Here is a 23,431-nt window from a genome sequence, read left to right on the forward strand (position 1 = left end):
ATGATGGGAACTCCACCTATCTTCCACTACATTCGAAGACAAACAATCAGGCGGTTTGGACATATCAGACGTATGGCGCCTCACCAGCAAAGCCTACTACAGAAAGTATCCGGGAACAAGGCAAGAGGAAGACCAAGAAAGACCTGGATCCAGGATGTGAAGGATACCCTGAGAACATACAATATCCCACCCAGCCAGGCCATCAAACTTTCTAGAGACAGAAAGCTCTTTCTTCCCTCGACGCCCTAGCTAGAGATACAAGAGGACGGGTCGGATAAAATAAAGTATAAAGTATTAAAAGTGTGGATCCGACAGAGATAGAGAAGGATAACATGTGTTGATGTGAGTAACACTTTAAACAACGACTACTTCTTCTTCTTCCATAGTTGATTATAATTGTTTTTGCATTCATTTGATATAGTGTAAAGTCAATTTTAAAAGTCTGGCCACCATCTGGAATAATTATTGGTTGCTAACGACAGCAATAAAAGGCAAATATATATATATTATTATATAAATACTGACAGTAAAAGAAAAATATGCGGTTTGAACGTCACCGCAAAGTGTGGCTCAATTACTATAGTACGGTCAAAAATTCGTGGCGCGACTTATTTTCAAATATCTCCTCAACTATCGAACATAGGTTCTCCAATTTTTGCTCAATGACTTGTATCAATTTGTCTTAACAGATCAACATTTGTGTAAACACCTGCAAGCTGTATTCTAGAAAATTCCTTAATAAAAACTAGTAAAATATTCAAGAGGGTCGTTTCTACAGATTTTTTAAATGTTTACAGCTGGGGCAATATTGCTTTTAATAGCAAGTCCGTCATATTTTTCTAATCGGGATATTATGATTTATGCTTATTGAACGTATGTTTTGAGAGCCATTAAAGTGCAAAAAGTTTTGCAAGTAAAAATTTTAAAAATTGTCTTTGATGAGCTGTGACGTAGGCCATATGTATAATCAAAATGTGAGTGAGAAGCGGGAAGTGCTATGAACAATGCCATTTTACGTGTGACAGAGATTTCAAATATTTTATATAAATATATGAAGAAAAGTTTTTTAATCTAGCTCCAATTGTTCTGGAAAAATATCATTTAGTTAAGACACGTTGATACAAACTGCTATGCAAAGTATGGATGACATCGATTCACCCGTTAAAGAGATATTTGAGGATAAGTTGCACCACGAATTTTTGACAGCACTGTAATAATATATTACGTACTAGATCTAGTACTACTAGTACTAGCTTATAAGCCGATCGCTGGGCTGTCACAGAGGAGGCCTTGTCAGGCGGGCAAAATAAATGGGGATGTTTCTGTGCCTTTGCCGTAACGGGCCTTTGAGGGTAACTTCAGTTACCGTATCACCGTGACAAATAAGGCTCAAAGAGTATTGAGGGGGGAAATGCATTTTTTTTTGTGTGCTATCTTTGTGATTTCTACCAACAAGTACTGATTGTAAATCAATTTAAAGCTCTGAATTTTAAAAATTCAGCGAATATGCCACCTCGAAAAATAGCCCATGGTGTCTCTAAAATATTATGCAAATGAGTTCAACTCACGCGAGACTTGGCAAACCGTAATTAAGTTTCACACCAATTCCGAATCTGTAAAATTTTGTAAGTGTGTAGTTTCCTGAGACCACCGCGGGCTTTCCAATCAAGTTGTCGCTTTGGCTAGCCCAGGCCACAGAACACCAGTACTAGATTAGTATTGGTGTTCTGTGGGCTAGGCTAGCTTTGACCACAGCCTTGGCCGCACTTGGCGTATACAGAAAGTAAGAGCAAAAAAATAAAACAAAACAACCCCCACCCCACCGCCAAAAATATAGTAAAATGGCTATTAATGGTGGGAAACAATAGCACCGAAAAATCAGTTGCAAGAAGAAAAGGAACCAAAATTTAAAAAATAAGGCGATTTAACCGCAAAAAAGGAATCTGAAACATGTAAGAAATAAGTAGATTTTCAAGTCTAGATCTAGTTATAAAATTAATAGTTCGTTAGTTGCAGTACCCTACAAGGCTAAAGCTGCGACACAACTACCATTATAAACACCGAACAAAACCAACTTATAGGCGCCTATAGTTTGAAGCGACCTTGTCACATTTGTAAGGAAGTACAGTCGCTGCAAACAGTTCCAGAGAAAATAACTAAAAAGAATAAAGTAGGCTAGCTCAAACTTCATTGTTAGGTCAAGAAGAAAGTGAAGGACTTTGTCCTTAAAAGGGTGAACTTCCAATTTCGTCCGCCTGCTGCAAACGGGGCAGTGAATATTCTCATTTGGGACACTATTTTAGCGCGCTTTTTCGGAATTCACACACACTTCAGAGCTCTCTTCTCGTACTGGCGTCATATGTTTAGGACGCACAATTTTGAATAACTTATTCTTCCAACAAAAATCACCATGCCAGGAGTGAGTATCAAGATTGATTAGCTTGGGGTTATGTAATCTGAGACTTATTGTAGTTTGCAAGTTTTTGTACGTACTAGTTTGGTCTTTTCATTTACATCTGTGGAATTAATGCATGTGAAACCACAGAACGCGTGGTTTTCTTGAGGTCAGCGCCATTTTGCAGCGTATCGGGGAGGTCACTCGAAGAGCACAATGACCTTCTACGGTTCTAACGTGCGTTAAAAAATCAAGTTGAAAGAGCATGACGCCTCCCCAACACCGCAATTTTGTAGATATGAAGAGCTGAGACTTTCCACGCTGTAATTTTTAGATTCCGTGTATCTTATCGAACGACTCACTGGTTCTCTTTGTTCAGCTTCCGACACCCAACAAATTCATTATCCACCTCGCTACCGCTAGTGCTCTACTTTATTTTATTAGAATCCAGTGAAGTAGTAGGCCTACTTCGTTTTTTAGGTCCATGCCCAATTCAATCAATGAAAATTTGTTTTAAGCGTAGATCTAGTTATCTATAGTACAGCTGTAGTACTGGGTTTTAAGATTTTTGTTTTGATGTGAAACTGGTCTGATGGCATGGCCCATGATGAATGGAGGGGGGGGGGGGGGGGGGGCATTCTCTTTGGTGATCCATTCATTCATTTCATTATGCTGATAATCATGAGAAACTGATGATAATGCTGTCTTTGATTTTCTAGATTTAGAATTTAGACCCTATTTAAATTAGTTTCGAGTCAATAGATATCTAGATCTAAAATCTAGATCAAGAAGCTAGATTCTAGATCCAGATCTAGCAGAAAGCCCCAGGCTCACCCGATCTGAGAATAGCATAGATCTAGATCTAGATCTAGCCCAGAACTAGAATCTAGATCTAGATCTAATTTTCTACAAATCTAGATTTAGATATCTAATTCTATGGGACTAGTGTATCGCATTGTAGTGTTCTTTCATTTTCAACCAAAATTACAGCACAATGAGCAATTTAGAGGACGATTTTGCTGAAGACCACGGCGCTTTTTCGGTAGTTCCCACCCCGCAATTTTATTCACGGGTTTGGGCCACAAGAGTAAGGGGGTTTTACCATAGGAAGTGGCTATTCTCATCCGGGGTGAGAATAGAAAAACGATCTCTACCTCTCACCCCGGGTGAGAATTGCCAGCGTAGGCTATTCTCACTCGGTGCGAAACAAGACCTGCTTTTCCTCATTTTGGAATACTGTCTTATCGGTGTGGATGATCCAATTGATCGATAAAAGCCAAGAAAAAATTACGTTATAGCACAAAAGTAAGCTAATTTGATCGTCTTCAAAGATGCTATGGCTATTTCACTGTTCGAATCGAGCCGAACTACGCGGGTCGCCATTTTGTTTTGCCCGGAAGTTCTCGCAGGATCTACTCCTCCCCTATCTCTCTCTCTCTGTCTCTTTCTGAATACTGTCTATAGGTGTGGACGATCAAATTGACCAAAACAAAGTTAAAAAATGATGTTAAAATACAAAAGTAAATTAATTTGGTTGTCTACAAAGATGCTACAGCTATTTAACTTTTCGAATCGAGCCGAACTACGCGGGTCGCCATTTTGTTTTGACCGGAAGTTCTCGCGCTACTCCTATCTCTCTGTCTTTCTCTCACTCCACTGCCCACAGACAAAATTGTACGCTTTTAGTAGGCTAGGCTACAGTTGTAATGGAACGTTTGTTCACGGCACAGAATTCTACAATGTTTCTGTTATCGCAGTGTAGAATTCTGTTGTTTAGGGTGAACGCAAAATTTGTTGGCCTAGATCTAGGCTATAACGGTGAACGCGCACCGGGTGAGAATAGCCAAAAGACTCGCCTGCACTATTCTCATCCCGGGTGAGAATAGAGGTGGCCTTTACCATAATTTAATGTTTTGCAGTTGTTAGGTTTGATATCTTAGCTCACCGCGTATAGATCTAGATCTAGATGTAGGTCAGGCTCAAATCAAATAAGGGGGGTGGGAACTACCGAAAAAGCACCAAGACCACCTTCTGAGAATAGCTCCCACCCCTGTGTGTAGGTAGATTCTAGTACAAACCAAAAATTCAAACCTTTTGTAAATTGCAAATACCGTTTTATTTAGATACTGCTTTTCACATAAGGAACAATGCAAAAAACCAGATCAAATTATCTTCATAAATAAAAAAGTTACAAACGTTAAAAGATTCGAAGTGACTATTCGGACTCGAGTCCGAATATGAAAAATGTTATTGGGACTCTGATTCTTGTCCAGCATGGCATCACTTCCGGCTTCCTGTCCTGCCTCACTCGTGACTCGCCTCTGGCTGGGTAGAGAGGCGAAATGGTGCCAGGTGGTCTGCTAATCTTCAATTTGACCTTTTTCTACAACAAAGTGGGAAACCTGGGGGGGGGCGTATCAATGAGGGGGGGGGGATCGGATCGGCAGATAAGGTGTGGGGGAAACTAAAAAATGGCGGAAAATTGGAAGCACCGAACGTTAGTTCTATAGAACGAAGACACTTCCTTTTTTCCGGACTCGAGTCCGAATAACATTTTTTCATATTCGGACTCGATTCTGAATATGAATTTTAAAAATTCGGACTCGAGTCCAAATAAAGACGACCTTAAAGATTTTCTGACTTAGAATTTTCCAGGACATGTTTAGAAAGTCCAAATTCTGCCAGCTTTGAACATGAATATCATAAGAAAAATTATCTGAAACTCAAAATGTTTATATTTCTCTCAAGCTTAGGATAATGGTATTTTAAAAAACTCAAAGAAATTCTTATATAATTGTAAAAAAAAAAAATATTTAAAAAAAGAAAGAAATTTAGACCTGATGTAAAAGTGAAAAATCGAGGCATTTCACACAAAAAATGTAACACATTGACTGCGAGCCCATTTTGTGAGTTTCACAGTATATGAATGAGGCGTCACACAGACAATTATTTTCTTTTTTTTTTTTTTCTTTTTTTTTTCTTTTTTGCTTCACACCGTTAATGTCTATTAAAAAATCTATTTCTGTAGTGGTTTTACAAAAAAAACAGTGATTAAAGGCACAAAAACAAAATGTTCAGTTTTCAGGGACTCTCAAGCTATGGAAATGTCCACACTTTGGCGGCCGTTTTCTCGTAAATTTTACCTCTGAAACCAGGCAACCCTCTCCTGTTTCAACTGCAAATATCTCGACTTCTGCTCAACATAGATTATATTTTTTTCCACCATAAGCAAGGCAAAGGAAAAGGCTTTAAGATGACCAATTACTCAATATGACCAAAAATTGACGAGAGCCTGATTCCGCCATGCTGCCTCACATATGTCCTTATTTTAACTCTTCTCCTGCGTCTGTGCCCAGATGCATATATCTTATCAGCAACCGATTACGTCGGACGTGCCGGGCAGGCCGCCGGGGTCACTCAGTGTGTGCTGTTGGTGTACACAGCGTGCGTGCCGGGAAACATGTTTTCGCCATGAATACCGCGGGAGTGTGTTAATTGATTATGAAAATAACGCTCTATCTTTCACTTTCATAGCTTTCTATTTATAAAGTGTTACAAACACATGAATAACTCCCTCTCACAAGCTTATAAGACATTACGAGTAGTTACGCCAATTTGAATAACCTTTCTGGACGCTCTTGTTGTTATGAATGACCTGAGGTTCGAAAGGAGATAATTTAGGTCAATTTCTGAATGTTTTACACTCAAATTGTTCTTTGTACCTGCACAATGGTATTCAAAACTATCAAACAAGCTTATTTTTTATCAGGTAGTATCATTTCATACAAAATCAAGCTCACTTGAAATATTTTGTATTGAAAAATGGAAGTCTTGTTTCCTGACTCCTTTTGAGCTCTAATTTCATTGGACAAACATCTAGAGCTACCAACTTGGCATGTTTTGAATGAGATGTGTGCCTCGATTACGAACCAACGTGGGCGGTTCTAGAAGAAGGCCACAAACGCACACAAACTTGAGCAGACTGACGCGCGCACACTTGACCTGCGTGAATGGGGATCCGACTCGGGACCGGAATGACACGTAAGAGGATGCGCGTGCGCTGAGCCAGGGGCTACACTGATTTGGGACCAGAACGTAGGCGAGGTGCCGAAATAGGCTTACGGGCGACATAAACCCGGCTCCCGCATGAGGAGGGTTAAAGACAAGAATAGGTGGTGTCACTGGCCTAGAGGTTAGGTTACCGGACTCGTAATCGTGAAATTGCGGCTTTGTAGCTTTGGTTGATGACTCATCTTCTTCCTGGTGGCTTCAATCTTGTGTTGCAGTTGCCCCTCAGTCACAATCTGATCTGCAAATAACTCCAAGAACCAGGATAGAACCTGTGGAAGAGACCATATATTCAATTCTTTAGAGATTGCTGTGATATTAATAAGTAGGCTACCGGTACTTCATACAAAATTGGACAAAAGCTCCCGCATTCTGAATCTATTTATTTTTCAACAAGTACAAGTTACAACAAGATCATATTATGAAAAGCGCGCTCATATGACTTTAGCAGTTGCGAGCGCCGTAAAACCCTATACTATACTATACTATATTATGAAAAAAATGTTATAATTTATCAAAACTGGGCAGCTATCTCAGCGAGGAATTCCAAAGGGTAATAAATTATAGCAATGTCAATCGGGCTTTCCCGCGCGGCGAAAATTTGGTCCCCGTTTGCGGGCGGTTTTTGCGGACCCGGCCGAAGCGTAGGTGACTAACTTTGTCTACCTCGGTGTGCTCTATTTCCAAACCAATCTGAATGAAACTCGGCAACCAATCAGAAAATATGGCAAACTAATGATATGTGGACGTTGAATTTCGTACACATAAATTAACCTATACTTTTGGTGTCGGGAACACTTTCGTATCGTGTACACCGAAAACTATGAGTTTGAATTTCCCGCGCCGAAATGGTAATAGATCTATCTGTCCTCTATAGTGTGCTCAAATTTGAATGTTCTGTGTCAAGTAGTTGTTTAGACCCGATCATAAATGCACGACTACCCCCCTATCCAAAGCGGCTTCGCAAGGAGACCGGCCATTTTCCCCTCACTCTCGCTGCAAATGTATGTGACCTACAAATCCCCGCATTACTATTCCGGGCCCGTTCATTGGTCACTTGAAATAAGGCAATGGCGGGCGCGCGCATCCCGTTGTTTTTCTCTCTATTCCCCTGTAACATCGCAATGGGAGTATTCCGAGGCGAGGTTATCTCATCTCGGGGTGTTCGTGTCTCAACGGGGGAAAAGAATTTTTAATTGTACGGCATGCTAGATTGAATTAACTTATCTTTTACGGTTGGCATGGTCTAAAGTCATCATAAAAAGCTTTGCAATTATTTAGTCACGCTGTCGACATATATTCTTAAAGATCCCATGTTATGATATGATGCTATAAATAAAATGGACTCATCCTGACACCCCTTTTTCGCAAAATCGTTATATGTACACCAAAATTTTAATTATAAAAAAATAACTACGAAATGGCTAGTAAATCTGACTGCAGAAATGATACACCCAAAAACACATTGGGTAACCAAGTTTCTGTCTAACACTCCGATTAGTTACCGAGATATCGTCCATTTTCTTACAGAATCTGCTACTGCGTGGTCCGCTTTTTAGGAGTATTTTACTATATGTGGGTCATCCATATTTTGCCGACCTTTACAACCCCATAACTTTTTTATTTATGAACCGATTCTTAAAATTCAAGAAGCATAATTCTTAGAATTGAAAATTCTTTCTTAGGTACCAAATAAAAAAGGGCTAAAGTGAAACTTTAAATTTTCATTGGCATTACTATAAATTATTAGGTGCATACAGCAAAATTTGGCCAGAACTCCCGCGGCCCAGGCATTTTTGTTTTTAGCACACAAGTTCACATAAGAATTGGGCAGAAGCTCCCGCGGCCCGAAGGCATTTCACAGGATAAGATGAATGATACAGCTAACGCAGTTCCTTCCAACCCGCTAAAAAAATTTAATGAAGTGTTTCCTGGGGTTGTATTCAAGTTTGCAAAACAAAAAAATCCTTACTGCGGACACCACCAAGTCTATTCCATTATATAAAAAAATTCAACAAATTTGTTTTATTACATCTTCTCTTCATTCTGTGAACATTTCATGAAGAACGACGGAGTTATTTAAAAAAGTATAGAGGAAATCGCATTTTGAGAAAACGGCCAATGAAGAAAAATTAAATATTCACTTTATGAGGAAATGGTGGTGACAAACATGCCCGGTATGTTGAGAAATAAGGCTTTTATGGGTTCTTATGCGATGAAATAGTTGTAGGAACGGCTGAGGGAGTGAAAATATATGCCTACAAATCAAATTCCAAAATTTTGAGCCGAGTCAGGACTTTGGAGTGTAGCGTGCCCGCCACCCTTAAAAAATTAAAATATGCCTTAAAAGTGGACCGCGTAACAGCAGATTCTGTAAGACACATACAGACATACACACTTTTGTTTAATGAAGCTGTGGCGTCCCTGGGCTTAGACAAAGACATATGTGTAGTGCCTACACTTGAGTGAAGTATTTTTGGGCTAGTTATCAAAAAATATGTGTTGTGCAGGTCTACACCTGCGTTATCTGCGTGGTCAGACAATCAAGTTTATCAAGTTTGTAATACTTTTGAATCTATAGTTTGTTCACTTTCATTAGGGCACATAAAAAATTCTAGCTCATTTATTAATTTACCTATGTGCACAACAATTTAGGTGCTTGTCACCAAACATTTTCCTTTTCATTCGGATACTCAGAAAATAACACGTCTGAAAGTCAGTCCCCTGGAGGCTGGCCAGTGTGCTGAACAATGAAAGATAATCATACTGAAACTAAAATGCTGGAGCAGTCTAAAGGGAATTTGAGAAGGAAATTACCATGGAACAGTTTGTAAAAAGAATTTGAAACTGTTGTGAGGGGAGATTTTGTTGGGTTTTTCAAATCCATGTGGGTGTTTGAGAACACATGCTAATGGTATTTTATAAATAGACGGTTCAGTTTGTGAAATAGCTTACTGTATGAGCTTTTGGTGGTTTTGAGTTCTAAGTGCCCGTTTTGTCTTGCCCTGCTGAACTGTTCTAATGATAACTTTGATGATTTAATATTCCCTGCTTAAGACGTGGAAATTGAGCTCTTGTGTTGTTTCTGGTTGGGGCTTTGATTTGTGCATCAGTAAGTAATTGGATGTTTATATTATCTTGAAGATTGTATTTCTAAAATGTGTTTTTTGTTTTCCCAATCATCAGTTCCAACAGAGAGTGATGGGTGGCCCTATGGGATACAACAGGGGCCCTGGGCGCTATGGTGGTGGTGATGGAGAAAGTGAGCCAGACCCAGAGCAGTTCCACAAGCTTTTTATTGGAGGCTTGAGCTTTGAGACAACTGAGGCCAGTCTTAAGGAATATTTTTCAAAGTGGGGCGAAATCAAAGACTGCATTGTCATGCGGGATCCACAGTCAAAAAGGTATGCGAATGTCGGGGGGGGGGGGTTGTTCTTCATGTATGTCATGTTTTAGGCTTGCAGAGTTCCTAGATTTCACCTGGAACTAGTTTTTGGTTAATGTTTTTGCTTTGAGTTCTTCGGTAGAAAAAATTCTGGTCTTGAAGACATGAAATGGCAGCAGTTGATATTTGGAAGTCCTGGAAGAGAACAGACCTGGTATAATGTAAAGATTTATATCTTCGTTGTCTGACTCTTAACTGTATATTTAACATATGTCGTTGCTATTGGGCGCAAGGGGGGTCCCGAAAAATGCTGTTTTGAGAAAATCAAAGGACCCTTGTTCAGTTTCTTTAAAAGACAAGGGGAGTTTTCCCTAACGAATACAAACTTAATGAAATCAAACTTCTCGTATAGGTAGGGCAGTGCCCACTTTTGGTGAAGGTCAAGATTCTGGGTTAGCCCCTTTGTCCTTAAAAGTGACCATATGTCTGTCAAATTGGGTCAAGCATCAAGCGCTTCTTTTGTCTGGAATAATGTCGTTTTCAGCCGTTGTACAATTGGTGATGCTGAAATAATTGAGAAAAGAAAACGCAACAAAACTGAATAATTTTGTAAGATGATGAGAAAGTTACAGGATATTTTTTAATGTATTTGACTTAATTTAGATATAGGTTCGAGTTTGGCAGTGACAAATTATTTATGAGATGTCCACAACAGGGCATGCACAGTGGACATTTTGTGAGGTGAGGTCTTGTGTTGGTCAAATCATGCAGGTTTGTTTTTTTCCCCCTGCCATAGAATATTTGTATGCACCCAGTATATTCTTTTTTGTTACAGGTCCAGAGGTTTTGGCTTTATCAAGTACAAATTGAAGGAAAGTGTAGATGATGTCCAAAAAGACAGACCCCACAAAATTGATGACCGTGATGTTGAGACAAAACGTGCCATGCCAAGAGATGTGAGTTGACTACCATATAGTCTTGGAAGTTTGAGAGAAACATGACAAATAATTAAATGAACTGCAGTATGATGCATTTTGGTTTAATGCTTTTGTTGGTGTCCAATTCATTTTGTCAGTTAACCATCCTTGTCTAGTAGAAACTGCTGTGGATATTGATCAGGGGGCTGTACTGTGTTTATGATATTTTGTCAAGTTACTCAACTATGTAGATGAAAGGGATGTTTTTATCAGATACATTTGTATGGCTCTTGTGAAAGCCTGGTGTAAGGTGCAAAATGTAATTTTGAGATGTTAAAAATAGACCCTAATATCCCAGTCCGGTTGTCGATAATTTGCCTCGTACTTTTTCAGAATAATGCATGTTTTAACTCTTGATGTGATATTTTATGATTCACCTTCTTTCTTTATGTTTTTCCTGTCAAGGATCCCTGCCTCACCTCCCAACAATCAGTGAAGAAAATGTTCGTTGGAGGCCTGAAGGAAGACACTAAAGAAGACATGATCAGAGATGTCTTCGCCGAGTTTGGTGAGATTGAACTGATCGAACTCATCACAGATAAGGGCACCGGAAAAACGAAAGGATTCTGCTTTGTCACTTTTAACGATTATGATCCAGTAGACAAGCTTGTTTGTAAGTAATATTTCACTCTACTTAGAATTAAAATTTTAACAAATACCACATGTTGCTTGAAGAAATGCATTTTTCTTTGATTATTGTTAACTGCATATCATTTTTTAATGCTTACTTTTGCATAATAATTGGAACTGATTAATTTGTATCAGAATCCAATGGTTTTATGAGTCATCTTGTCCTCGCAGCTCTAGAGTAAGGAAGTTTTCATAGCTGAGTTTTTGTCTATTTGATTTATAGGACATTGTTCTGTTTTGTTGTTGTTGGGTTTTTTTTTTTTCAAATTAATATATTTTGAATGTGCAAAATGGTGTTTACGCTAACACTGTTAGTGAAAACATACAATAGATAGGCAAGGACAGAAAAACAGTAATGAGCACCAAATTGAAAATTTCTTTGGTACTCTGATTTAAGATGCAAGCATTGCTGATCAGTGCTTTCATGTATACTTTCATTGATTTTTGTTCGTTTCAGTGAAGAAAAGGATCAGCTTGAATAACAAGATGGTGGAGCTGAAGAAAGCATTTGCCAAGGGTGAGGGTGACCCAAGGATGGGAGGAGGCAGAGTGGGCATGGGGGGCATGGGCATGCCCATGGGTAGAGGAGGTAAGAGTCACCATAACCTTCTGACAGACCCTGTACATAGCTTTCAAATGAAAGTTGTTGGCTTAGTCTGAAAAGTATCCGGATTCACTGCTCTGTTATACTTAGAATTTGTCCATCCTTTGTAAAACTCTTTCTGTATTAATTAATGTAAACTCTGTAACATAGATGATTACTTTGAGAAACCAGGTGTAGATTCTCTGTTGTTTCTGACTTGTGGTTGCGCATTTGCTGTCTTGAACTTTCTCGTGAATGTCAGTGTGCTTCTTTGGTAACAGTTCTTCTGCTTTGTTTTCTTTTGTTGTTGTTGTTTTGTTTTTTTAAACCCTCTAATATTTTTATTTTTGGCTTTCAGGTCGTGGAGATTATGGATATGGCCATGGGTTTCCCGGTGAGTTCTGTGTTTTATGAAAACTATATATACAGTCAAGCACATACATAGTTACCAGATTTTGCTGTCCCAAATTTGTTCTTATACATATATTTCTTTGTATTTAAAATGTACATCATGAAATTCATACGTAACAAAAAATCCAGTTTCTTACTTGTTCCTCCAACATTATCAACTTCCTCCGTAAAAATCTGCAGCTGCGTAGGACTACCGAAATTCCGTAGCAAAAGACCCGTACTCGCCTTCGTATCGTCTTGTGAAGTATAAGTTACGGATATTTACGGTAATTCTCATGGCAATAGTTTGTTACAGTATAGAAATTTGTCAGATTACGCATTTCCTGCCATCGGTCATTAGTCCGCTATGCCCCATGCATTCATTGCGGGTTGGTCGGCAGTACATTTTTTACCTGCAGATTGATCAAAATCTGGCTAACTTTTTGTGCCACTTTCCTCCTTTCTATCATTCCTTCATTCCGTCTATCTTCAGAATGTTGCTGCGGCTGGAAAATCTGCGCGTTGATCAAGTATATTGACTTGTGATCTTAGAAAATTACTGCCAGCAGGAAAATTTTTCGCAAATTTATGGTCTAGATCTAAAGAAATTATCAGTGGGAACAGGAACTCGAAAAGGGCCGCGATGAAAGAATTTGTTCTAAAACCAGTAAAATCAAGAATAATTCGAAGTGGTGTTCCGAGGTTGTGACATGCGACATTCAGAAGTGAAAATTGTGGAAAGTTAGGGTATACACAGGGTAACTGTATTGTGAAGGTACATATATCTATTCACTATTCCCAGGTTTGCCTTCTGTCAATGGTGCAATGACAAATTAATTGAATTATAGTAGCAATGGAAGGGGAAACTGCTTTTAACAGCAATGAAAAGATATGTGTGTAAAATTCAAACAAGACAAAATCTTGGTGAAAATATGTGTTGTTGGCGATCGCTTCAAACAGGCTCCCAAATGCCATTTTCGACCCTCTAAAAGCACTAAATTTCATTTCTTGGGGGCTTAGCCCCCTGAACTCCGACTAGGACACTCCAGACCCCCTGCAGAATTTTCTTTACTTTTCAGCTTCAGCTAGTGGAAGCACTGAAGAGGGAACTACTGCTTTTTCTTTGCTAATCCTTACTATTGTCATTTTTCCTCTTGTTTTGTATGTTTGTCACACTCTTGTGACCCTCTATTTCCGGGGTGCCTTGATAGACGAAGCAGACTTTGTGCTGTTGAAGCTAGCGAGGTGAGCAGAGTAAGTCTTGATTCCCTGTAAGGACTTCTCTGTTGCAGGGCTGCCTAAATCTACCGATTTTGGGCCTGTTCTACCGCCATACCGATAAGGTGTCAAAACTACCGGATTTGCTATGGGTGCCGAAAGAAGAAAAAAACATTCTACAGTGCTTCCGTTTTTCTTTGTTTTTACGGGAGATCCGAAAATTCCGCACTTGCCGCATCATCCTATCAACTCCATGCGTAGAGAGAGAGAGAGATCAGCACTTGCCTCCGTAACTTATCAGATATTTACGTCAACTCTCGGCAATAAGTTGTATTAGAAACTGCCAGATTGCGCATTTCGTACACTCGACCATTGTCTATCTGTGCCGTTCGGTTGGCAATAGTTTTTCACATGCATATCGGCTAAAATCTGTCTACTTGCGATAGATAATCTTCCTCCTCCTTTTCATTCATTCTTTCCTTCTGTCTATCTTGGGTTTTTTTGCTGCGGCTGGAAAATCTGTGCATTTAATTCATTTATCTAGAAAACAATTGTGGATGTAGAAGGGAAATCGGTGTCGAAGCAAAACATTTTCTAAAATCTGTCTTGGTCTAGAGAATTAGTGGGTACCAAAAGAGGATTCTATGCAGGGGGACTGCAGGAATTTATTACCCGGGAATCTGGGGGGAAAAAATCGCTTTGACCCGAGAAAATGCACAAGTCCTCGAAACTAAATCTGAAAAGCCTTCCGAGTTCATATTTTCCCTGTCGCGTTTGCGTTATTACGTTCAGCTTTCCCCAGCCCGAGAGTATGTTTCCCTCGGATGAGCGGCTATAGTGGCAGGCGGAAGTGTAGGTGTAATACAGAGACTCCGTCGGAAAAATCAAAATCTACTTTCACTTTCTTTACCGTTCAGAATTGTTCGATGATAGTTCATTAATGTTGGATTTACAGTTAATAAAAATTTGTAGCCTGCGGTTTGTGCGTAGAAAAAACAGTGTCGCCATTAAAGTTAAATCAATATTCTCACTGATGTCACTATAATGACAAAAAAAGGGAGAAAAAGAAAACAAGCGTCCTCCGGTTTTTAGATTGTCGGGCCCGTCATCGTGACCGATGAATGAACCTGTGAGAGTTTCATGAGTAAGGGACCGGGCCCGTGGTTGTTGGGGAAAGCCTAAACCAAGTTCATTCTAAGTAGGGGTGTTGCAGGGCGTCGAGATTGAGGGGAGGTGCTTCACGCAATAAAGTCTACGACGCGGTGCAAGAAACTGATGATAAATTTATAAGCACGATAAGTGGAAGTGGTTTTGACATTCGACTATTGAGTGCGTAAATTAAATGAGGGAACATTAGAGCACAGGCTTGATGATTATGTCTTTAAGGTTGGTGTTCCCGGATTTGTGAGTGATGACAAATTGAATAGTGGTAATAAGGAAATGCCATTTTCAACCCTCGGAAAGGTCTATGTTGGATGCCTATGCATCATGATGGCTTGTTGCTGATTAAATACTGGTACTGTGATTTAGCATTTTGAAAAAAAATCAACACTTAATCCATGATGCAGGGATTCACTGATTACCAGGTTTTCAGCATTACTACATCCCACACTCACAGTCCTTCCAGCTCGGGCTTTCAGTACTCCCTCTCTTTTATTTTCACTTTTTGCTCTGCCGTGAGCCTAACTGTAAAGGTTTTATAAATAAATTTTGTCTTGCATGCTTTTTAAAATTCGTGATTACTAAAAACCAAACATGGTTTTGGCAGTTGATGTTCTTCTTGCCTCTCCTCAGGCCCAGATCAGGATTCATTTTGTATTTTTAGGGTAAAACTAGTTAAAATTAATTGTCTTTCATATTTAAGTCACTAGGACTTATCAGAGTCCTATTCTAGTGACGGGAAATATGTTTTGATATAGTTTCTATTGGTATGGGCTAGGGGTTTTGAAGTCAGTTTGGCAATCACCCTGCACTCAATGCCAGATTCAATACTGAATGATGGGTGCCATTAACAATAATCCATAAAATGATTTTTTTTAAAACCTCGCCTCATTTCATTCACACTGTTCATCGTAACTTGTGCACACCCAAACACCCCCTTCCTTCCCCATGCACATATATAAACATATGCGAGAGCATGGCAACATGCACACACACAGACACACGCACACACAAACAAGTTTTCAAAATATAATTACCCAATATCACGGAAAGCAAGCGTGTTCGATGGGGAAACAATCATCTTTTTTTTCTTCTTTGTCTTTGTACTACCTGAAAATGACCCTGAATCTACCTGAAATGCGACCTTTGAGGTAGGCAGCCCTGCTGTTGACATCCACCCCTTGGCGCTCATATGAAATTATGCAGTTGCAAGCGCAGTAAAACCTTTACTAAAACTAAACAATAAGATGGCAGTGTCCCTCCAATTTTGCTATCTGCTATGTGCATGCTAGACTAGTTTTTTACTATCCTGATTATTGCATGGTAAATATGATTTTCAGATGAGACTGGGTGGAGTGCTTCCAAATTGGGGACATGTTTTTCCGTTGGTAATATCAAGAACAAAAACTAGAGAAATGAAAACTGAATTTGATAGACAACACCAAAAATTGTTACACAAATTTATGAGAATTTAAGATCTAGATAACTGTTGTGATAGTTAACCTAAGGCTTCCAACAAAATCAATGATCGTGGCCATGGTTTTGGGTTAATAAGTAAGGAAATGAATGAAGTTACTCCGGTTCTGGCATCACAAAATTATATGGTGCACGGGGCAATGTATTGAAGCAACAGTGCATGAGGCAAATGTTTTATCGTGTGATATTTTATTTCATGCCTAGGTGGATATGGTGGTTATGGACCAGGATATGGTGGCGGCTACGGACCAGGGTGGCAAGGGGGGTACAATGATTTCCCCAGCTACGGACATCATCATCATCAGGGAAATCAACGTAAGTACATACCATTTCTTTAGCAGAGATTTAAAAAATAACTTTTGGTTTGTGCGGGTATGTCTTTTTACCGAAACTCGCCAGCAAGACTCTTCGAAACCTTTCCTTTTTTTCTTTTTTTTTTTTTTTTTAGTTTGAGCAACAATTTTTGTCTTTCACGTTTATTATAAATCATGACACCCAGACTGGTTCTTGACAGTCGATATTCTGGTTCTAAGCCCTTTCTCGGGCTCAAAACAGGATTCATATTTATATCTAGGCGAATATGATGAGGGGAAGGTGTAAAAATAAGTAAGAAAAGACCGAAATACCAAAGTTACACAAAACCCTAGTGCCACACTGACATGATGTTGGCTGGATATAATGTACCTACATTTGTGTGTAGATAAATGGAGCACATGCTGACATTGTTATGTAACATGTCCCTGGAAAATTGAGACGCCGGGTTGGCAATCACCTTGTGTGGGTGGTTTTATACTCCCATCAACACAGTTTAGATCAATATTTAGGAGTCAGGTTTCTGACTATGGCAGAAAGACTAAGGAACTCAGAATTTTCCACACTCCGGAATCAACCTCCAGTCTTCTGGGTGAGAAAAGGAAGTGCATAACCACTACATGGCAGGTGCTGTAGTCATGTTGTTCCATAGAAAGAATTACTGGTCTCTTCTAGAACAGAGAAGGGTAGTTGTCCCATTTATTAAGGCAAATGTTCAGTGCTTCATGGGTTATCAAAAAGCTTGTTCTGCCCATGGTCTGTTAAGTTTGATAAAAAGATTTTTTTTTTTCCCTTATAGAGGGTACACTTTTATAGGGCATAGCATAGAGATCGAACTTTGTACTTTTGGTGGCATAACTGCACATGTTGGTGCTGCAGGATTCTAAACAGAACTCTGAAAATGAGGTGCATAGTTTTTCTTTGGAATTCTTACTGGCATCACAACACATCCTTATAAATAATTTTCAGCCAGATTAACGTATCCAAGTAGTTGCTACATTGGATTCTAAACAGGTAAACCGTCTATACGTCTTGCTTTTGAGTTTTTTCACTCTTCTGTAAACTTGCAGAAATCGAGTCAGCCATTTAGTCCTGCAGCAACAATGTATATTGTTCATCTAACCAATGTTCATGTTGATGTGGTGGATACATTTAGAGACTACATCAATGGTGGTTTTTTTTGTCACGCAGGAGGATATGGTGGGAACAACTACGGTGCAGGCAACAACTATGGGGGTGGATTCAACAGACGATGATGAGCAGTGCTCGTCTTTATTTTTCTCAGGTTTGTTTATGAATGTCATGCTTTGTTTTGTTGGGGGGGGGGGGCAATTACTGGGGGGTTCCGGTGCGACATTTCATATCAGAAGTGTGGTGTAAAGTTGTTGAAACTTTTATTTTTCCTGATTCCAAGTACCCATCAAAGGTTGACATTTCTCTTTTGGAAGTTTTACAATTTACAAACTTTCTTGTGTGGGTGGTTGACGGGTGTGGTTTCGTCCTTCTTTCCTATCAAACATCTATCGTCCTTTATCTCCCCTTCTTCTTTTTTTTATGTTGGTTTCTCTTGTAACACTTCTAATCTTCTGGCGCTCATATGACCTGATGCAGTTGCGAGCGCCGTAAAACCTGTACCGAAAAAAACTTGCTTGTATGGGGTTTTCCAGGGGTTTAAGATGTTCGCCTCTCATTCAATTGGTACCGGGTTCGAATCTGAATAGCGAAGGAACATTTTTCTTCTCTAAAATTTTCTCCTTTCACCTCCTTTCCTGCTCTCTAACAATGTTTTTTCGTTCGAAAAATGTTTAATGTGTCCCACGCGCTCATATGGCCTTATGCTGTTGCGAGCGCCGTAAAACACTTACACACCCACACATGCAAAATAAAAACCTACTTGTGGTAGTGTCATTTTTCTTTCCTGTTCATTTTGTATAGAGAGGGTACTTGTTGACTTGCTCACATTTTGTTGGACTTGTTCCAGTTATCAGGGCTGCCAAGCATTCCGATTTTTAGCTTCACTACGAAATCCCGAGCGTAAGGCGATTTATTACGATTTTTACCATCATCAGAATTTTGGCTATAAATTTAATTTGAATTTAAGGACTGTAAATATGTTGTTCTATGGTTGAGGATGGAAATAGATTTGGCAAGAAATCCTTGATAAAAACAAATTACTGTCACCAGAGCCTGAAATGCAACCCTAAATCCATTACATCAATCATCTACCATTTTGTGATTTAAAAGGAGAGTTTAACGCTAAACTTAACTCACTTGCGACTGGGCCCTTTCACCAGTCACAAGCGTTGAAGACTGGTGTTTTTGGGGGTATTTCAATAAATCACCACAACTCTCAGAATGACCCTATTGTAATCATTTTTTGACACAGTAAAGTAACATTCAAGCTTAAACTAATACAAAAAACTAAAGTTGTGTAAGTCTAATACTTTAATTTGTATGATTTTTTTAAAAATTGGCATGAATTTTATTTTCCGAAAAATTTCCAGAGACGTGACAAGTAGAATGAAATTCACTGCAACAACAAAAATAAAAGTTCAAAGTGTTCTGGTTTGATTTGTATACATGTGCGAGTGTTTGGTGAAAATATAAAAGCTGGTCTGTGCATTGATTCAGACCCATACACTGAATTACATGAGACAGATGTACGGCACGATGTTGTGCTTTCGTTGCGCGAAAAACAACACCGGTACTAGTGCTAGATCTAGCCCTTGAACTACGACTCGGGCCGTGTTCGGGTACATATCCAGGATCCTAACAATTAGATACATCATATTCTGAGACACTAGAACTAGTAAAACGCACAGAAGTATAGAAAACGGCGAAATTATGTGATCTTGTTCATGCGACTTCTTCGACCGTTACTACGACGCGACTGTCGGATTACTATCAGCTGTATAGAAAAAAACAAAGCGCGAGTTCCGGTCTGTTCAACCCCAGTTGGGGTCACTGTCTTTCACCTTCAATAACTTAAAAACTACCGGCCCCAGAGATACGAAACGAAGTCTAAGTAGCTCAGGCTTGGCCAAACAAGGGTACGAGGCGGGTCTCGCGATCCGTGCGTGATTTGTAGAGCGAAAAAAAAATTCCAAAGTTGGTCACGCAGGGCTTGTGAGACCCGTCGCGGCGGGGGTCACGCAACTGTTGTGTGACCCGTCTGAAGTGAGTTAAGCCTTCACATTTATTTAATTTCTGATAGGCCCTATTTTTCCTTAATTAAGGCATATTTTTGTTCGTTGTAATATAGTAATTTGAAAATGAGAGCACTATTACTAATTTTTATAGGAAATTACTAATTTCCTTCATGGTCATTGCTAAAAACCATGGAGATGGGTTGGCAGCCCTGAGTTATGTATGAGGCTGTAATATGAAATTCTTTGGGAGGCGGGAGAGGATTTATTCCTTACTTTTGCCGATGATTTGGAGAGTAACCAGGGAAAGATGTCATTGTGGGTGTCTGGTGTGGTTTGCTCCTTTCCTATCAAACATTTATCGTCCTTATCTCCCCTCCTCCTTTTTTTTTTGTTTGTTACTCTCTTGTAACACCTAATCTTCTGGGGCTCATATGACCTTATACAGGCGAGCACGTAAGCCACTACTAATACAACAAAAGAGGTCAATGCAGTTAAGGATTAACTTTTTGCCTTTAGTCAATACTATGGGGGGTATTATTTTTCATTAGATCTTTTCAAATGGATTGCTCCGATTGTCATAAATTTGGACACTTGTAAGAATCCTTCTCCATGGTATCATGACTCATGTGAACATTTTTGCTATTCTTCTACAGGCAGGTTCATTGGCATAAAAGTTGAGAAAGGCAGACAGGCGGGATTGCGAGCGTGAGGTCTAGTTTCTAGTCGGACCTGTGAGAAAGTTATTGTATGCCTGCGAGCAATGTTTAGCAGCAGAATTATACCTCAGGAGAGCATGCAGTTGCTAGTATGACTGTGCACGGTGGCTAACGTGCGTGTGCATGTGTGTGTGTGCTTGTGTATGACTAGAACATGGAGGGGAAGAAACAATTCCCCTACCACTCCCCCCCATACCCCCCAAAAGGCAGCACAGCAGAACTAGACTATCCACTGCAGAAGGGCCCCCCCGGATGATAAGACGGGAAACCTATCAGATGCAAGGAATGATGGACACGGGACAGTTGACTGAGTGTGTGCAGACCAATCCTCTGTTGGACTTTCACGAGGACAAAGAACGAACAGTTTTATATAATATATAAATTGGCATTATTTTCTCCATTCATGTCTGGCGTGGGGATGAAACATGAAAAGTTCCCCCCGCATTGCAAGCAGGTCTATGCGGTCAGTGACGAACTGAAGCCACATTGAGGACAGGGCGTGAACGACGGGAGTTGTGACCTGTTGACCTATGCAATGTTGAGACCTTGGGCTGGTGTGTGCCCGTGTATTCACAGATTCTGAATCAAAAGCAAGATTGTTAAATCTTTTAAAATTGTTTTAAATTTTAAACATAAATTTTGCTGGGAATGGGCAAGCAAAAACAAACCCCAAAAAATTATAAAACCGCCGTTTGTGTCACCAGGAGGAATGACATTGGTCTGACAGAAGGCATTTTCATCCATCCACGTCATGTGCTAGGTATTTTTTGTTCGGGGAATAAGATCTAGGTTGTTATAATCTTTCTAAGGTGCAGGTGAATTCTGTGTCACAGGAATGGTCAAATCTAGTAAGACATTATGAAGCAAAGATGTAAGCAGCACTCTCATTTCTCAAAGCAGGGTATTCAAAGTATTTTAGTTTGCAAATTCATCCATTTATGTTTACATTCCATATTTGCATTTTATATTTACACCTATTTAATTCACCATTACCATGTCCATCATCACCCATAGCATAAAAGCCACTTATTTACATACAATTAATGTGTTCAGCTTTTATCTGCATAGATAAACTGTGAATTTTTTTGCTTTTTTGAAGAAGAAAAAAACGATATTCATCTATTTCTACTCATGCATGTATATCATAGGGTACTCATCGGGAAGGATATGATTATTTACATCTTTACCATGGCTGCAATGTTGGTGGAAAGCTATGAGTAAATGCTCTTTTTAAAAATCCCTAACACTTTGGTAATAGGATGTCTGCTTACATCTTTGCTTCTGGGCCAAGATAGAACGTTTCTCAAGCTAATGGCAACTGTTGACCGGGCGTTAGACTACATTCTTCTTCACTCCTAGCATGGCAAGATCTATCCCTCAGCACAGTGTGCCCCAGGGCAATACGTTAAGTGATGGTTGTGTTCAACTAAAGTTTGGAAATGTTAAAATTTATGTGCTTCAATCCCAGAAATCAATTTGAGAACCTGAGTTCTCTTTTGATTTCTTTATTTGTGGACTTGCTTTGTCTGTGTTTGGCTGAAGTGGTTTTTGCTGTAAAATTGAGAAGCACTAGTTTGGGTCAAGCATCATCATTTAGTGACCCCTGCCTTGGGCCACATTGTGTTTATTGCGACAAGGATCAGGTTCTAGTTTAGTTTGTGGGGCCGTCGCCTCCCTCCTACCCCAAAGCCTATTCTTCCGGTCTGCCACCCTCTCAAAGGGTATGAAGAAAATAGAAAGTGAACAATAGGGCTCATGGATTGATACCAATCCCCGATATTTTACTTTTGATTCATCCCTTGATTTTGGGCATTATGCATTGTTTTTTTAAATAATTTTATGGCTTCACATGAACTAAGTTTTGTTCATCAAATTTGGCAAATGAAATGTGTTCCCATTTATTTGCAATTTTAGCAAAATGTTTTTGTTGTTTCTTTTACAAGCTGATGAAAATGCTGGAAATTTGTCCCATGAAATTATTCTATTCTTACATTCTGTGAAAATGTTTGAATTGTGAAATTTCTTTTGCAATTTTATATTTGTTACCTCTTTCTACCCAAAGCTGTTGCTTACTTTCTTCTTTTCTTCATAATTAGGGCTCTATAGCGGTATTGGTAGGGTGAATTTGCTTGAGAAAAAAAAATACGCTTTCAATCAGGTAGTAGTAGCAGTTAATCATCAGTCGTCATTTTATTTTATTTTTAGTGTCAGTGTATTCAGCCTGTTATTGTTTGAATTTTTTTTTTCTTACGTGTAATAAGTTTGTAGTAGAGATAAATGTCCAGTTTTATATTTTTTGTCCTTGTGGGCAAAAACAAAAACACAAAAAGAGAAAAAAAAACTACGAGCTGAATAAACCTGGAGCTCTCTGGTATTTGTTGTGTTCTTGTCAGTCTTTATTTATTTTTTAATTATTTTTTTTCTCCATTCAGCATTCTCTGGTAATGCTGGTATGTGTATTCTTGTTAAGTGGTTGTTAAATCGTCACTGGTGGAATTAATGTCCCGTAATTTAGCTGCAATTTCGGACCTGTACTTCTATTTTTGTGTGTGGTTTACTCCTTCTGTCTCAGGCATCTATTCTTCTGCTATTGTCCTTATCTTTCCTCCTTGTTATTCTCTTCTAGCAGTAGCACCTCTAATTCTAATCTTGGCTTTTATGACTTGTTTGTGTAAAACTCTCTCTGGCTTAAAATTTAGAATTTAAAAAAATAGATACTTATTTTTGGCAGCTCATGACATATTTGTGCTGCAAGTGCTGTATAACTTTTATTAAATCTAAATCAAAACTTTGTCATATTTTAATTTGACCAAGTTTGCCCTCAACACAGAATTCTTGCCTCCTCTTGTTTGTAGTTAGGCCAGGAGGTAACATCAGACCTGTCACTCATCCCGATTTAGTCGGGATATCCCGATTTTTTTCCCCAAATCTCAATCCTCCCGATTTCGATCGTGTGTATCCCGATTTTTTT

At 39.2% G+C, this 23,431-nt stretch overlaps 1 protein-coding gene across 1 annotated transcript; it reads left to right on the top strand.

Moving 5' to 3' along the window:
* The first annotated feature begins 2,331 nt into the window (after nt 1–2,331).
* On the top strand, nt 2,332–22,834 carry LOC101863683 (heterogeneous nuclear ribonucleoprotein A1). Its single transcript, XM_005102559.2, has 9 exons — nt 2,332–2,419; nt 9,650–9,867; nt 10,684–10,804; nt 11,231–11,438; nt 11,913–12,044; nt 12,397–12,432; nt 16,488–16,598; nt 17,787–17,880; nt 20,398–22,834. Exons 1-8 carry the CDS (start codon nt 2,411–2,413, stop codon nt 17,849–17,851), a joined length of 900 nt encoding a protein of 299 aa, XP_005102616.1. The 5' UTR covers nt 2,332–2,410; the 3' UTR covers nt 17,852–17,880; nt 20,398–22,834.
* Nucleotides 22,835–23,431: the final 597 nt, after the last annotated feature.

Source organism: Aplysia californica, unplaced genomic scaffold (genome assembly GCF_000002075.1).
Source record: "Aplysia californica isolate F4 #8 unplaced genomic scaffold, AplCal3.0 scaffold00330, whole genome shotgun sequence".
Taxonomy (NCBI): Eukaryota; Metazoa; Mollusca; class Gastropoda; order Aplysiida; family Aplysiidae; genus Aplysia; species Aplysia californica.

Bases quoted from the DNA above. Each gene is read 5' to 3' on its own strand.
- LOC101863683 (XM_005102559.2), top strand. The intron at 9,868-10,683 runs GTATGCGAATGT...TTTTTGTTACAG, and splicing joins CGGGATCCACAGTCAAAAAG to GTCCAGAGGTTTTGGCTTTA. The intron at 10,805-11,230 runs GTGAGTTGACTA...TTTCCTGTCAAG, and splicing joins AACGTGCCATGCCAAGAGAT to GATCCCTGCCTCACCTCCCA.